Below are 15498 nucleotides of genomic sequence, written 5' to 3' on the forward strand. Positions count from 1 at the left end.
TTTATTTTTGAACTCCTTTTCCAAATTTTCTTGATCAATTGGCCGAATATGTCATATTGTCATGCATTAATACCACTCCAAAGATTTTGGATGTTTAGAATGATAAAGAACATGAACACTTATGCACTTGACAAGGACCAGAATCTTAGGAAAAATGTTTTCACATGTCATGCTAAAAAGATTCCCATTGATTTTGGTGAATTTTTCATAATTTCTTATCAGTGTGAGATAACAGAATCACGCCGCACAAAAACCTTACCTCGTTGACATGCTGGATACAAACATATAATAATAAAGATATCAATTTACATTTACAAAAACTCTGGTTGGGTTTGATTAGTGATTATATTTCTATTTTAAAAACAACCTAATGAAACATAAAATGATAAAAGAAATAATAAAGAAGGAGAAAAGCATGCGTTTTCGAAGGTCAAATGTTTTGGGGGCAAATAGAAATGCGCATAAGGAGGGAGGGACCATGCCGGCCGCATGTGGCTCTTCGTTGCTCATTCTCTTCTCCTTTCTACAATTATACCCTCTATATTATACCTAATTTTGTTCTTTCAAAACTTTTTATATAATACATATCTTTGAAATAATATAATCTAGAACAACCTTTAAAAAATATAATACAGAACAAGTTGGAAAGGGTTAAACTTTCCACGAGTCCTAATCATGTCAACAATATGATGGTTCTACATCTCCCATAACCCTTTAAAACAAATTTGTTTTTTTTTTTTTTTTTTTTTTTTTTTTTTTTTTTTTTTTTTTATAACAAACTTTTGGAAGAAGAAGGTTGACTTCTCTAAAAAATTGACTTCTCTCCCAAAAAGCGTGATCCTCTTGTTTCACCCTTCACCTTCACCGATCTCGGCGTCGGTCCCCACCGTCCCTTATGAGCAAATCTAAAACTAAGAAAAAAAACCCCGCGGTATCCCCACTAGATTCGCTTCTTCTGGCTTTCCGAACAAAGACTCACCTCGCTCATATTCGCCATCATCCCCCGGAGAGGGGTCCGTAAGCCTCTCATCAATCCCACTAAATTTGCCTGCGGCCTCCGAGACTGCAGCCAATGTTACGCCCCCTGAATCCAGTGAAGATGCCCAATTGGTTCAGTCGGATGCAGCTATAGCAAACCCTAGATCTGAAATCACTGTTCACGCAGCTATCTATGCCTCGGCCGACATACCTGCAGAAAACGCTTCTGGATCTCCAGAACTCAAACAGAGCCCCGTTCCCGGTGCTGCAAAGTCTCCCCCACAAGGCGAGGATCATCCCTGGAAAGACCTTGTCAAAGGTCACTCGTCGCACCTGGAAAAGAAAGGTAATCCATTTGTTCTAGAATCTGGCGAGTCCTGTGTTACAATACCAAATGCAGTTATTGAGAAGAACAAGAAGCTCTGGGACAGCTTCATTCTAGGGCAATTTTATGAAGACCCCCTCCTAGAGGAGCCATCCACGCTATTGTGAATGGTATATGGAGTAGGCAGCATCGTGACATCTTTGTCTCTAAATTGGAGGGAAATTCTTTCCTCTTCAAAGTCCCGTGCCCAAATGCTCGTCGTCGGATTCTGAGTCAATGCCTATGGCAAGTGGATGGGCAAACCATGTCCGTTGCTAAGTCGTCGCCAGACACAACACCAAAAAAGCCGGAGTTGACTCAGGTCCCTGTGTGGCTAGACTTCCACGGAGTTCCTCTGGAATTCTTCAACAGAGAAGGATTGGAACACATCGCGGGTCTGGTGGGTCACCCGGTGTGTCTGCATTCACACACGGAAAAGCTCATTAATCTTGAGGTCGCAAAGGTCTACAGTGTAATTGATCCGCGTAAACCCCTCCCTGAAGCAGATAACACGAGATTTGAATCAGGTCAGATTAAGAGAATAAGAGTGACAAGCCCTTGGCTCCCTTCCCTCTGCTCTCACTGCAAGAAGATCAGACACACAATATCCCGATGCTCTTCTGCACCTCCTACCTGCACTGTGTGTAGCTCTGTAAAGCACCAAACCGTGGACTGCCCTCGAGTTAAGAAGGATAAAAACCGAGGGAAAAGCCCCATTCAAAGCCAACTTCCAATCGTGGAACTAATCCAACCGGTTCCTAAGGTCAAAGAAGCGGTCTGGAGGCCCATAACTCAGCCAATTACTAAGGCTAGGAGTGATCATGCCCCAGGTGAGTCTAGTAAAGCAACATCTTCGAACCCATCTCCGGTGAAAAAGTCTGCCCCCCCACACCATGCTCATTGATGAAAACCAGCTCTGTGTGGATTTAACAACAAATCTCTTCTCTCATATATCTCCTCATGTGGACAGGGGTGATGCTCAGGGGACTGAGTCGGATCTGGAGAGCTTCTCGGGTGATGATGACAATCCGGATGCTGAGTCAGATGGGTTCTTGAAGGTGGTTTCCAAGAGGCTACTTAAGAAGAAGGATAATCGGGCTAGGGCTGGAGGCCCTCAAAACCTCTAAACCCATATCTGTTTAATGGATATTTTTTGTCGCAATGTTAGAGGGTTTAATGACCCGTTAAAGCATAGTAGCTTCCGGAAATGGTTAAAGGTCCATAAACCTGTTTTTGGTGGGATTATAGAGACCCATGTTTCCCCTGAGAAGGCTCAAGCTATCTTACAAAGAGTCGCTCCAGGTTGGAATTTTGTAAATAACTACGATTACTCAGAGCTTGGAAAGATCTGGGTTCTTTGGCATCCGTCAGTCTCGGTTACTATCCTAGCTAAGTCCTTGTAGATGATCATCTGTGCGGTCAAGCTCCCTTTTGTAATCCAGGATATCGTGGTATCAGTTGTGTATGCATCCTCAACTAGCAGTGAAGAAAGAAAGAGTCTCTGGTCAGAGATCCAAGCTTTAGCAACCTCGCATCCCTGCATCAACAAGCCCTGGTTAGTCACTGGAGACTTTAACCAAATCCTTTACCCACATGAGCACTCAAATCCCAGTTCGGTTACTTCTACTAGGGGTATGAGGGAATTCAGTCAATGCCTTATAAACTCGTTGCTAATGGACCTCCAGTACTACGGCGTTACCCTCACCTGGTCTAACAAACAGGAAGCGGACCCAGTGTCAAAGAAGCTCGATCGTATCTTAATAAATGATGCTTGGATGCGTCAGTTTCCTCAGTCTTTGGGAGTATTTGGAGAACCTGGTTTCTCAGACCACAATCCTTGCTGTGTCTTCCTTGACACAATGAAACCCAAGATTCAGAAACCATTCAAGTTTCTCACTCTTCTCAATAATGATCCTGAGTTTGCGCCTCTGCTATCACTGTGGTGGAACACTCTCTCGTTTGACTGCTCCAAAATGCTAAAAGTCTCTAAAAAGCTGAAAGAGCTCAAGGCCATCATCAGAGAATTTACCAAAGAAAGGTACTTAGCAATCGAATTGAGGGTTAAAGAAGCTTGTGAAGACCTGTTGTTCTGCCAGCGGACACTGCTTGACTCGCCCACCCCGCAAGCAGTCCACACAGAAAAGGAAGCTCATAGAAAATGGGTCTTTCTGGCTAAAACAGAGGAATCATTGCTAAGGCAGAAGTCTAGAATATGCTGGCTTGAGGATGGAGATAAAAACTCCAAGTTCTTTCAACGTGTTGTTCTATCTCGACTAGCTCAAAATCAGATCCTTTACTTGTTAGATGCCAATGATCAGGTTGTTGACTCGCGTCAAGGTATTCAACAGATAGCAGTGGACTTCTTCAGGAACTTGTTAGGTAAGAAGCATCACTCTAATGCCCCGTCAGTGGAGGATCTCTAGAATCTTGTTTCTCAGCGATGCTCTGATTCTGCTGTTCGTGACTTGGACTCCCCTGTCACCCCTGAGGAGATAAAAAATGCACTTTTCTCTTTACCAAGAAACAAAGCGCCTGGACCTGATGGATACTGCGCCGAGTTCTTCACGGCTAACTGGAGTGTAGTGGGCAAGGACGTCATTGATGCAGTCCTTGAATTCTTCGCAACCGGAAAGATCCTCAAACAATGGAATGCCACCTTGCTAACTCTTATACCGAAAACACCAAATGCTTCCAGGATGTCGGAATTCAGGCCTATAGCGTGTTGCAACACTATCTATAAAGTGGTCTCGAAGATTATAGCTAACAGATTGAAGAAGGTGCTTCCGGACCTAATATCAAACTCTCAATCTGCTTTCATACCGGGTAGGCTTCTGGTGGAGAATGTTCTGCCGGCAACAGAGCTTGTTCAAGGTTATAATAAAAAAAACATATTTGCCCGAGGGATGCTGAAGGTAGACCTGCAGAAAGCTTTCGATTCGGTTCACTGGGAATTCATCATTAACGTTCTAAAGGCAATGAATTTCCCACCTCATTTCGTGGCTCTGATCAGTGAGTGCATCACGACTACCAAATTTTTCATCTCAATTAATGGAGAGACTTGTGGATACTTCAACGGAGCAAAGGGTTTACGGCAAGGAGACTCAATCTCTCCCTACCTCTTTACTTTAGCGATGGAAGTGTTCACCAGTATGCTTAACCGTGCCTACACCAACAACTCTATTGGCCACCACCCCACAACAGTCGATCCTCAGGTAACACACTTGGTGTTCGTGGATGACATTATGGTGTTCTTTGATGGATCGAGGGAGTCCCTAGAAAATATCACCACTGTCCTTCATGAATTCTATTGCATCTCAGGGCTTCAAATGAACAGAGCTAAGACTGACTTGTTCTTAGCGGGGATGAACCAGAATGAAACTGATAGGCTTGCTTCCCTGGGTTTCAATCTAGGTTCATTACCCATTCGCTACTTGGGCTTGCCTCTGATGCATAGAAAACTTCGCATTGCGGATTATAGACCCCTCATTGACAACTTAACATCAAAGTTCTCGTCGTGGTCGGCCAGAGCATTGTCATATGCAGGAAGGAAGGAATTGATCTCAACTGTCATATTTGGTACAGTCAACTTTTGGGCATCAACGTTCATTCTGCCACAAGGATGCATTCGGGCAATAGAGAGTCTTTGCACAAGATTCTTGTGGAGTGGTGATATAACAAAACGCCCAAATGCAAAAGTTTCTTGGGAAAACCTTTGCTTGCCTAAAGCAGAAGGAGGGCTTGGTTTCCGCAGTCTCAAGTAATGGAACAGAACTCTCTGCCTAAAGCTGATATGGAAGTTGTTTGCTGCAAGGGATTCACTGTGGGCTGACTGGATTCGCAATAACAAGATTAAAGATGGTGTGTTCTGGTCCCTTGATGAAAAAAGCATACCTCATGGACATGGAGATCCCTGCTCCAGCTGCGGCCTCTTGCCTCTCGGTTTATTCGTTGTTTTGTGGGAAATGGGATGCGAGCGAGTTTCTGGTACGACTGGTGGACCCCTCTCGGCCCCCTCATAAATGTTTTTGGGCCAACTGGACCATCTCAAACAGGCATTCTCTTGCTGGGAATAGTGGCCAAAGCTTGCACCAGTTCAGGGTGGCGCACTCGACCTGCAAGATCTCCTCAAGCGGAACTGCTCCATACTCATCTAACTACCATTCCTCTACCAGTATCCAGCACAGAGCCAAACATGTACATTTGGGAGATAGAGGGAGAGAAGCTTACATAATTTAGCACCGGAAAAACCTGGGAAGCAATACGGTTTAGACGTCAACCCCTAACGTGGACAGAGCACGTATGGTACAAAGGCGCCATCCCGCGCCATGCGTTCATGATGTGGCTCACCCAGCTTGACCATATTCCTACAAGAACTCTCTTGGCAAATTGGGGTTTCTAAATAGAAACGACCTACTGTATATGTGGCTTGTATCCGGAATCAAGAGATCACCTCTTCTTGCACTGTGATTTCAGCGAAGTACTATGGCAAGAAGCAACTCGGAGACTGGGCTATAGTCTGTTCGTGTTCCACACCTGGGAAGCTCTGTCAGCATGGCTCAACAGTAAAGACTCAACATCAACCCAAACATTGCGGAGACTAGTTGTGCAGGCACTCATCTACTCCATCTGATTAGAAAGGAACAACCGCTGCTACAACAGTGCTACCACACCTCCCCATCTCTTGTTCAAGCAAATGGACAGACTGGTCCGGGACGCGATCATAGCTAAGAGGCATCGGAAGAACTTCAAAAACGCAATGCAGAGCTGGCTTAGATTCCTCTAAAAGCTTTTGTTTCAGATTAATCCTCGTTTTTATTTTTTTGGGCGAGGAATATCTACTGTATTAAGGCCATTGTACCCAGTACAATTTATTTTCATTAATGAAAATTGACATTCTACAAAAAAAAAAAAAAAAAATTGTTTTTTTTAAGAAATTAAATCTTAAGAAAATTTGATTTTCATAACATCAAAGTGGTATGTTAGAAAAATATCTTCTTAAAATAGACTAAAGGTAAAACGTAAATGAATAATAAATATGTATATATATCGTTATTACTGTTGTGGTACAACCTAAACACATTTAGTGTTGGGGAACCCTCTCTATATATATGACCATGCATTGTCTTATATATGACCATAAAACAAATTTGTAGCAAATGTAAATTTGCTACGAAAAAAGATAAATAACTACAATTTTTCGGGTAACTATACAAACAAAGTTTTGTTGTGTATAACTCTTTACTTGATGTAAATATATTAGAAGTAAAGAGTTTCATCCGAATAAACGGAATAATTAACCGCTCTTTTAATCCTTTTATTAATAACAGTTATAATCACATAAAAACATATATAGTAATTTCTACATTGCCTCAATATGTTTAATTAGGGCTCGAAATATGAGCACATGTAATTTAATTACCAACACATTAATCTATACATCAGTTTTTGGAGGCAATATTGCTTCTTTAGCCTCTGATGCTTTATCTCCGACGTACTTAGCCGTTTTATTTTTCATATCCGTCGCTGAATCTTTCACGTCACCTGCTTTTTCAACGATGAAGTCTTTGGCGTTCTCTGTCATTGAAGCAGCTTCCTCCTTCGTCTCTTTGCCTTTATCCGTCACAAACTCCGAAGCTCTCTTTGCATTTTCAGCCACTGCGTCCATCGCTTCACCAGCTTTCCCGAAAATGTAGTCTTTTGCTCTCTCCATATGATTTTGAAGTTCTTGTCCCTTTTCAGCAGACACTTGTCCCACTTCACTTCCCTTCTCCTTCACGTACTCCGAAGCTTTCTCTCTATTATTTGTGTGTGTGTGTGTGTGTGTGTGTGTGTGTGTGTGTGTGAGAGAGAGAGAGAGAGAGAGAGAGAGAGAGAGAGAGAGAGAGAGAGAGAGAGAGAGAGAGAGAGAGAGACAATTACTCAAAATTATTACAAGAAACAAAATGAATTTTTTTTTTAACATTGGCTTTTCAATGTATATTTTTATCTCTATATTGTGTAACTTGTGTTAACAAGTTCATATATATTAATTAAGCTTAGAAACAAGTAATTATATATCCTTTAGTTACTTAGTTTTAAAAGTTTAATTGATATCAAATTTAGGTGTTATATTTCATAGTAATACCCAACCAATATCATGAGAATTAAGTATAAACTTTTCCACAAGAAAACAAACATATCTATATATATATATATATATATATGTCGATGATCGTACGATCTCAAGTATGTTCAAAGACATGCATAGACTTACGAGGCATTATCAAGCCATTTGGGATCGTTATTAGTGTTGCTAGAACCTTTCACGACCGTCGGGACCCACGACTTCTTGCGCTGAGGTGCAGTGATCACATTCTTCCGGCCAGCTCTCATAGCTCCACCGCCAACGCTGCTTCTCTTGCCTCCGTTGATCAAGAACGAAGAAGAACCCAACCCACTAAGCACAGCTCCGGAGATCGACATATCTCTAAGATGTGTAAAATGTGTGTTTTAGGAGCAAACAGAAACGAAGGAAAGAGATTAGCTAGTTTAGTTTGTTAGAGGAACAAAGTGACATGAGTCTATTATAAGGAACCTCATCAGAGGTTGGCGTGAATTAGTTTCTAACCATGAGAATCAATGACGTTCCTTTGTTACATCATAGCTCGCCACGTGTATTCACTTTTATCACAAAAAGAAACACATGACATGCACGTACGTACATGATGCATGTTAATTAACAAAAAATAATAATAACCTATACATGCTCAATGTACAGTGACATCAGTTTTCGCCTTTTCGGTACCAATGTAATCGAACGTTAATTCATATATATTGTACTAGACTTATGCTTCACCACGTGCCTTACATGAATTTACTGGTTAAAGATTGGTTTAATTTTTAAATGCTTTTAGACCTTTTAGCTTATCGATCGGAACAATTATAATCAAGGACAATTACAATCAAGGAAAATTACAATCAACTTTAGACCTTTGAGTTTCTAAACAATTACAATCAAGGACATCCCTTTGTTTAGTTAAACATTCAAATGTTATCATGCTTGCAAGACTAAACAACTAAAATTTACAAAACACTGTGTGTCGATCGAGTTTGAAAAATTAATACTAAATCATACAAATATTCTTACTAATGACAAAATTAATGGAATAAAGAAAGGAGAAGATGTTTGTGTTCTTAGAATGCGTAAAAAGAGGGCCATGCAGGTCGCATGTTACTCCCTAATACCTTCCTCTATGAATATATAAAACATTAAAACACGATAGCAAAGTAATATATATATAAACAAAATAAGAAGATGAAAATAAAGAATGGTGTGTTCGCATGTTTAGGATATAGTTGAAAGAAAAGTTCGTAGGATATAGGGGCCATACTGGTCGCATGTTTCTGTATTGTTAGCAAATATTAAAATCCATACACGTAGTTACTGATTTTACTGGTTAATTACCATCTTTTTGGGGTCTTAGAAAAACAATGTGGTTCCGATAAATTGTTCAAAAAACAAATGGATGTAGAGTAGATATATCATCCAATCAAGTTTCTTTAAATTTAATGGGATCCCTATAAGGCTCACTTCACGCCACTTCTTGTCTTCATTGAAACGAGTCATCAACGACATTGCTAAGGATTTACATTTTTTCCTCTTCAATGGAAAATTGAAATAACGGGAACTCTAATTTGTTGTGACGTCTACATTTAGGATTTCGTTGATTTTGAGAGAGCTATCTTGTGGTCTTCTAATAAAAATAAATAAATATTTATATATATATATATATATATATATAGATATATATATTTGGTTATCTTATTTTGTCAATCATATCAATGTATTGCATGATAATATCAATATGGAATGGAAGACTCACTCAATATGGATGGTAGAGTGAAGAAACATAATCAAGAATTTTCGTAATTGGCCCACCAATATTTTCAAGTTTTTTGTTTCTATTTCCACGTACTTTCAGATGAACATCAAATCTCAACAACTTTTGAACCCACCGAGCACTAAACACTAAGAAAAAATTGTTCTCCGCCTCTCCGGATATTGGTCATGTCGACCAAATTTGACCAAATTAGCTCGTTGGTTAAGATGCATATCAAGAATACTAATTAATATTTAAATGTAAAACTTATGGCCTTTTTCGGATTACCAAAAAGTAGAATTCGATTAGTTAGAGATGTATCGAAAACACAAAAGTCAGATTCCTTTCTACAATTAACTTTTTATAATGTTAAAAAGTATATATATAGTTGAACTGTCAATATCCAAACCACGTATTAATCATATTGTTTTCCATATAATATATGTTATTTCCATTAACGTATTTATAAAGTAAAATATGCATGAATCATGATGGCTATATATAATCCACGAATCTTCATCTCCAGCCGTGGCCCCATAAAATCAGCCAAACATGTTTTCCACGAATGTCCATAAAATATAGACCAAACATTTCTTTAGCTTTAACTTTAAGTAACTTGCAAATCAAATGTTCTAATAGCCACGCCGGATAATATTGTTGTTGCTAAAAGTTCAATACCAAAGAACTTTTAAAATCCAGTTTCCCAATGCGTTATGCATAAAAATTTCACAGATAGTATATGGACATTCGACTAGAATGCTCTTTACTCAAAAAACATATTTCGGCCTAAACGATTAGTATAAGTTATCGACCCGTTAAGACTTTCAAAAAGCCCACAAGTTACTAAAATAAAAATATATATTTCGTTCTATTGTTCTTGAAAGTAAAACATATGAAAATTCAAAAAACAAAAGAAAAAGAAAAGTAAAACATATAGAGTATCAAATATTATTTGAACGAAATCAAATCAACCAAGTTCATAGAAAAAGACACATGAAATTTTCAAAGCCACGAACATAACACAACCTTATTGAAATTTCAAACCGGAACCTCGCAGTTTGTTTTTAAAAATCTCATCAAAGGTTTTGGCCATATGAGGAGTAAGATGATTCTTCCCGTCACCAACTTTACCTTTCCTAAAAAATGCGTGAGAATCTACACCAACTCTTATTGCCCCAGTTTTATTAACTTCCAAATTGCTTAAATTTCGGAAACTACACAGCTTTAAGATCTTGTCCACCAATCCACATTCTTCTTCTTCCTTGGTGAATGGACAATTCAAGAACTCGGTGAGTCTCTGGACTTGAATACGAGGCTCCCTTTCCAATAGCTCAATATTTGTTCCCAGTAAGGTCCATATGCGACAACTCCTCTGCAAATTGCATCAAACATGAGCTCGAAATCGGCTTTATCCATCTTGGTGCGATGTAACATGCTTCTAAAATGCCAACCGGAAATAAACGTATTTACAGTAATTAAGCAGTTTTGTTTTGTTGATTTGGACAACTAAATATTTAGTGCTCCGAGCTACTTAGCTTTCATGTGTGGTTTAAGATGAACCCATGATCTACAACCAGTGCGGTGCTCACACTTATGGAGACCGAAGGCAATTATTTATTTATTTTTTTTATATTTTGTAATATTTATTAGAAAATCATCTTAACACTAAATAAAAATAAAATGTTAGTAATTAAAACCAATAATTTAAATATAAAACTAAAATCATTTTTGTTAACTCAAAATGTTATCTACTAATTTTCCAGATGTACTACTTTTAGTTATTTTTGTTTTAATCTTTTTTTGGACTTTGTTGTTATATATTAGTAATGAATTTATTTTCAAGATAATAAAATCTCAATAAAATTTATAGTATTTTTAAGAATATAATTTTCAGTGAATTTTTTTCATTATAGAAAACACATTATATCAAGTTAATAAGCTAATTTTTTGTATAAAAATGTGGCCTAGAATTTTAGTTTTTTTTTTGGTAGCTTTGGGCATTTGTCCGAGGGAAGGCATGGCTCTGTCTACAACTAGCTAGTTGGAATAAAATAGAACTTTATACAAGATTGATAAAATTGACTCCAACCTGTAGCTGACTAGTATACTAATTAGTAATTACTAACAGAGTAACAGTGCATGTGCCGTGTCCTAATCCGAATCTAACAGTGATGGGGTGCGACAAAAAAAAAAACAAATTTAATTTATATATAAAGAAAACACAAACATGAATACATAATTTATTTTATTCATAAAAGAAAAACAACAAACACAAACAACATAAATTATATATAAAAAAAAAGTTCTCACAGGATCGAAGAAAACATAACTTAAGCACAACAAAAACATTATAATAAGTTTAAAAGCCTGACTCAAGAAGAAAAGATCAGACCAGAACCATGAAACTTCTCTTCGATGGTTCGGTCAATTTCCGCTGCCAAGGACTCACTCAAAGTATCACTCCATCCTCCAATCTCTCCTTTTCTAAAGAAAGTTTTAGTCTCCATTCCATTTGGTAGTTTCCCTTGTCTATTAACTTCCAAATCACTTAAACTCTCAAAACTACACAACTTCGCAATCTCTCTCACTTCTTCTTCTTCTATAAAACCACATCCCAAGAACTCAGCGATTCGCTTCATCTCAGCTTCGGTCTGCTTCTTGAGGTCCTCGTAAGTAACAAACAAGACCTTGTTCGGATTCTCGCGGCTTGCGTACCAGTATTCCAATATATGATCCCAAAAGGGTCCACCTATAAACTTCCCTTCACAAAACGTTTCAACCGCTTTTTCTATGGGATAAGCTGCGGTTTCTTCAGGAGCTAGCTTCTTTCCAAAATGCCATAAGGACACAAACATGTCCTTAGGGTTCCTACAACAATACACAATCTTACAAGACGAGCTCTTAATAGATTCCGGTAGTGAAAGATGTGATATGTGCGTGTTCATGAGTCTTGGAGAAGGCAACCCGGAGAAATCGAAATCTGGGGATTCATAGTAAACTCCTTCCAAGAATGGCACGAGAAGGTGCGGATTGGTAACCAGAAGAGGATGGTTACCAGAAGAAGAAATTGGAAACTTGTGTCGGTTAAGGAGAGCAAAGACAAGAGCTTTTAACCAAGTGGTACCTGATTTAGGATTAGTGACGAGGATAATGTCGGAATCTTTGGCTTCAAAGCGTTTTTGACAGATCAAGATTCCTTGCAACAGAGCTTGTGTGTGCCAACGTCCTTGGTATTGATACATTTCACTCACTAACCAACCTTTTTCCTTTGGAAGAGAAGAGATAAGATCTCTTGTTTCTTGAGTCAGATCTTCATCTCCCAAGTAAGCAGGAACTGACGATGATGACATTGTTTAGAGTTATTTCTTAAACTCTATTGCATCTATGAGGATAATGCTTATGTGATTTTATACATGTATGAGAAGTTTGCTCTACAAGTAAATCGGACAATACTTCCAATTTCTCTTTTGGTCCAAATATATTATTTTGGGTGGAGTAGTCAACACATCATTTACTTGAAGAGCACGTAGAATAGTATAAAAATGAAAGAAGGAGAATCACGACTCTAATATAACTAGTCAAAAAGAGAAACCAACATGACATGACTTGCGAGTTGCATGAGTGATTTCAGAATTTCGATTTTTTTTTCTTTGATCAACAATTTCAATTCGATCTTTAAAACTAACCATCTGCATTAAATACAAACATTTCATTATTGATTAATTTATTTTTTGCTGAATAAATTTGTATAGTTTTAAAACGAATCACATGTGATAATTTTTCTCTCTCTGTGTGAACACAAAGAGAAGAGAGAAAAAAGGTGAAGATGTATGAGTTTTTTTTTCTTTTTTTTGACGCTTTGAATTATTCGGCCTTACAAATTTCCATCTTATAATCTTCAACAGTCTTTGTCTTTTGATATTTTCCAAGGAAGTGAGTCCAGCAGCTATTTTACGAAATTATTGTTTAGGTTTTGCATTCAATATCATAATTTGAGTGATTTACTGATTATGTCGTAGATTGGAAAAATCATTTCACTCCATACATGGCGAAAATCCATAATGATATCGTGTGCAATATAAACCAAGCGGATCCGGTTTGAGATTTCAATAAGTTGATTACTAAACCTTTAAATCTTGGTTTCGGTTATATCGAGTGGCGGATAGAGAACAAGGGAGTCTATTGGCTAAACATATTGTGGATTCTAAGAGTGTATTGTAAACACTTGGGTGAATTATAGTTGAAGGTTTCGGTTATACGTTCTTGGTCTTAAAGCAAGATTATTGGGAGGTTCATATATTGGAGATCTTATGTAGTGTTTGATTTTTTAATGAATTAATTGTGTATTGTTTTAAATTCTAAGAACCCTCGATCTCTTAATTAAAAATTTATCCTCCAATGGTAGTATATAATTATGGATCTCTTATTTTAAAAATATAGTTTTTTTAAATAATAAAAATTTAAATAGATTAGAAATAGTATAAATGATTAGACATTTAAGATGTTATAAAAATGGGAAAATATTACATTTAATTAATTTTTAAGCATACAAAACATAAAATAAACATAATACATTTTATAATAGAAGTGCAATTCATAAATAGAGAAAATGATTAATTGTAATACTGATTTGCCCCAACTCCTTCACTAAATTTTACCTTACCCTGCTTCACGGCACATATGTCCTGTTTTTCCATCACTTGTTCTTCTTACTATGCCTCTGCACTCGCAACTCTAATTCATTTCACCTGCATTTTTTAGTCATCTAAAACTTATTAGTTAAATCTTGTATACCAGTCGAAACAGATCACATATATATATAGTGAAGAAGATGAGTCAAAAACTGAACACCTCACCTCATAGAACTGTAACTTATCATCATTTTGTGGCCAATCTGGCATATCACCTTTATAGAAGTTATCTATAGCATCCAAGTCCCAAAAGACAGTGGCATCTCCAATGCCTAAAACATACATTTTAAAAAGATTTAGCCATAACTAAAAATAAACAGTATTGCCGACATGATTTTTTTCACACACACAGTTTTACCTGGCACTTGAGGCTTGATCCTGCATATTTTTGTGACGAGTATCAAACGCGCTTTGTTCTCTCATACCCTGCATCCGTGACTAAAGTTTGGAAAGTGTGAATTGAGTTGTTGATAAGATCCATCACCTCGGATGTTGAATAAGAATTGTAAAGTGAACCGATTTCTGAGTTAACTTTGACTAGACTCTTGAATTCTAACTTCTTTCCCTACAAGGTTAGAAGCAATGAGGTAAGCATCTATCTATCGATCGATCACAAGGAGAGGGTAAAGCAAAAGTGCTTCTCCATCTAAGAGAGTAACCTTTTCAAGATTGTAACAATGGAGTCCAGCCTTTGCAAAGAGTTTGTCATAGGGACTACATCCACCCGGCATTATCCCATTATACGTATGGTTGCAGAAATCAACATCAAATCCCTAAAATTACAAATTCAACACATATTAAATTTGGAATACGAAAGCACAAAACTTGCAAAACACAATTTCAAGAAATCACACCTAAAAAGAAAAGGGATCAGATAGAATTTAACTCTCACCAAAACTTAAAAGACATGACTAACAATGATACATAGTAGGAAAGAGCAATAACATAACCTATTCTTATATAAACTTTGGTCAGTGAAGGATCCAACTCAATTGCTTTGTTTACATCTGCCACGGCCTCTGCTCATTGAGAAACAAATCAGACCCAAATCTAATCAAACCACTGAAGTCATATAACACCAAGTTCCAAAAGAAAGACATGCTCTACTACCAAATCCAACAGCCTCTCACAAAACTGAAGAAGCTAAAAGTGAAATCAAATGAAAGAGAGAAAAATTCTTGCAAAGAACCCTAATGTGGGATCAAAAATCAAAAATCAGAGAACCCTAACTTGGGATCAAAAATCAAACAACCCTAATTCGTTTACCTAATCGCAACCTCCTCTGATTCCATATCTCCTCCGCCGATTCAATCTCCTCCGACCCCAACCTCCTCTGATTCCATATCCTTCAATTCCATCTTCTTACTTTGTCGATTCGGGAGTTATAACGCGAGAGAAGGAGAAAAGAAATAAAATTTGATCGATCCAATTTTTTTTTTCCCCTTTCTATTATTTTGTTTGCCAATAGAACGGCGACACGTATCGCCTCTTAGATCAAAATTGGGTATACTGTATAACAGGCTCCCTTACCATTTTTCTTTTGTTCTGATTTATTTTTTTTCACCAAAACACTAAGACCCCTCTATGAACCTCCTGATGGAGAAGG

At 37.7% G+C, this 15498-nt stretch overlaps 2 protein-coding genes and 2 pseudogenes across 3 annotated transcripts; 1 reads left to right on the forward strand and 3 right to left on the reverse strand.

Moving 5' to 3' along the window:
* The first annotated feature begins 111 nt into the window (after nt 1-111).
* LOC147942140 (uncharacterized) lies at nt 112-2246 on the forward strand (annotated as a pseudogene).
* A 4366-nt stretch (nt 2247-6612) lies between these two features.
* LOC104790132 (protein COLD-REGULATED 15B, chloroplastic-like) lies at nt 6613-7885 on the reverse strand. The gene is made up of 2 exons (XM_010515842.3): nt 7596-7885; nt 6613-7137 (listed from the first exon to the last, which is right to left on the reverse strand). Exons 1-2 carry the CDS (start codon nt 7802-7804, stop codon nt 6774-6776), a joined length of 573 nt encoding a protein of 190 aa, XP_010514144.1. The 5' UTR covers nt 7805-7885; the 3' UTR covers nt 6613-6773.
* A 3544-nt stretch (nt 7886-11429) lies between these two features.
* On the reverse strand, nt 11430-12670 carry LOC104793872 (cytosolic sulfotransferase 12). The gene has a single exon (XM_010520296.3). It carries the CDS (start codon nt 12549-12551, stop codon nt 11574-11576), a length of 978 nt encoding a protein of 325 aa, XP_010518598.1. The 5' UTR covers nt 12552-12670; the 3' UTR covers nt 11430-11573.
* A 1007-nt stretch (nt 12671-13677) lies between these two features.
* On the reverse strand, nt 13678-15250 carry LOC109124826 (UPF0725 protein At4g29550-like; annotated as a pseudogene). The gene is made up of 5 exons (XR_015560409.1): nt 15221-15250; nt 14552-14665; nt 14251-14457; nt 14058-14164; nt 13678-13949 (listed from the first exon to the last, which is right to left on the reverse strand). The product of XR_015560409.1 is annotated as a UPF0725 protein At4g29550-like (transcript).
* Nucleotides 15251-15498: the final 248 nt, after the last annotated feature.

The sequence above is a fragment of the Camelina sativa genome, chromosome 6 (assembly GCF_030686135.1).
Source record: "Camelina sativa cultivar CO46 ecotype springtype chromosome 6, ASM3068613v1".
Taxonomy (NCBI): domain Eukaryota; kingdom Viridiplantae; phylum Streptophyta; class Magnoliopsida; order Brassicales; family Brassicaceae; genus Camelina; species Camelina sativa.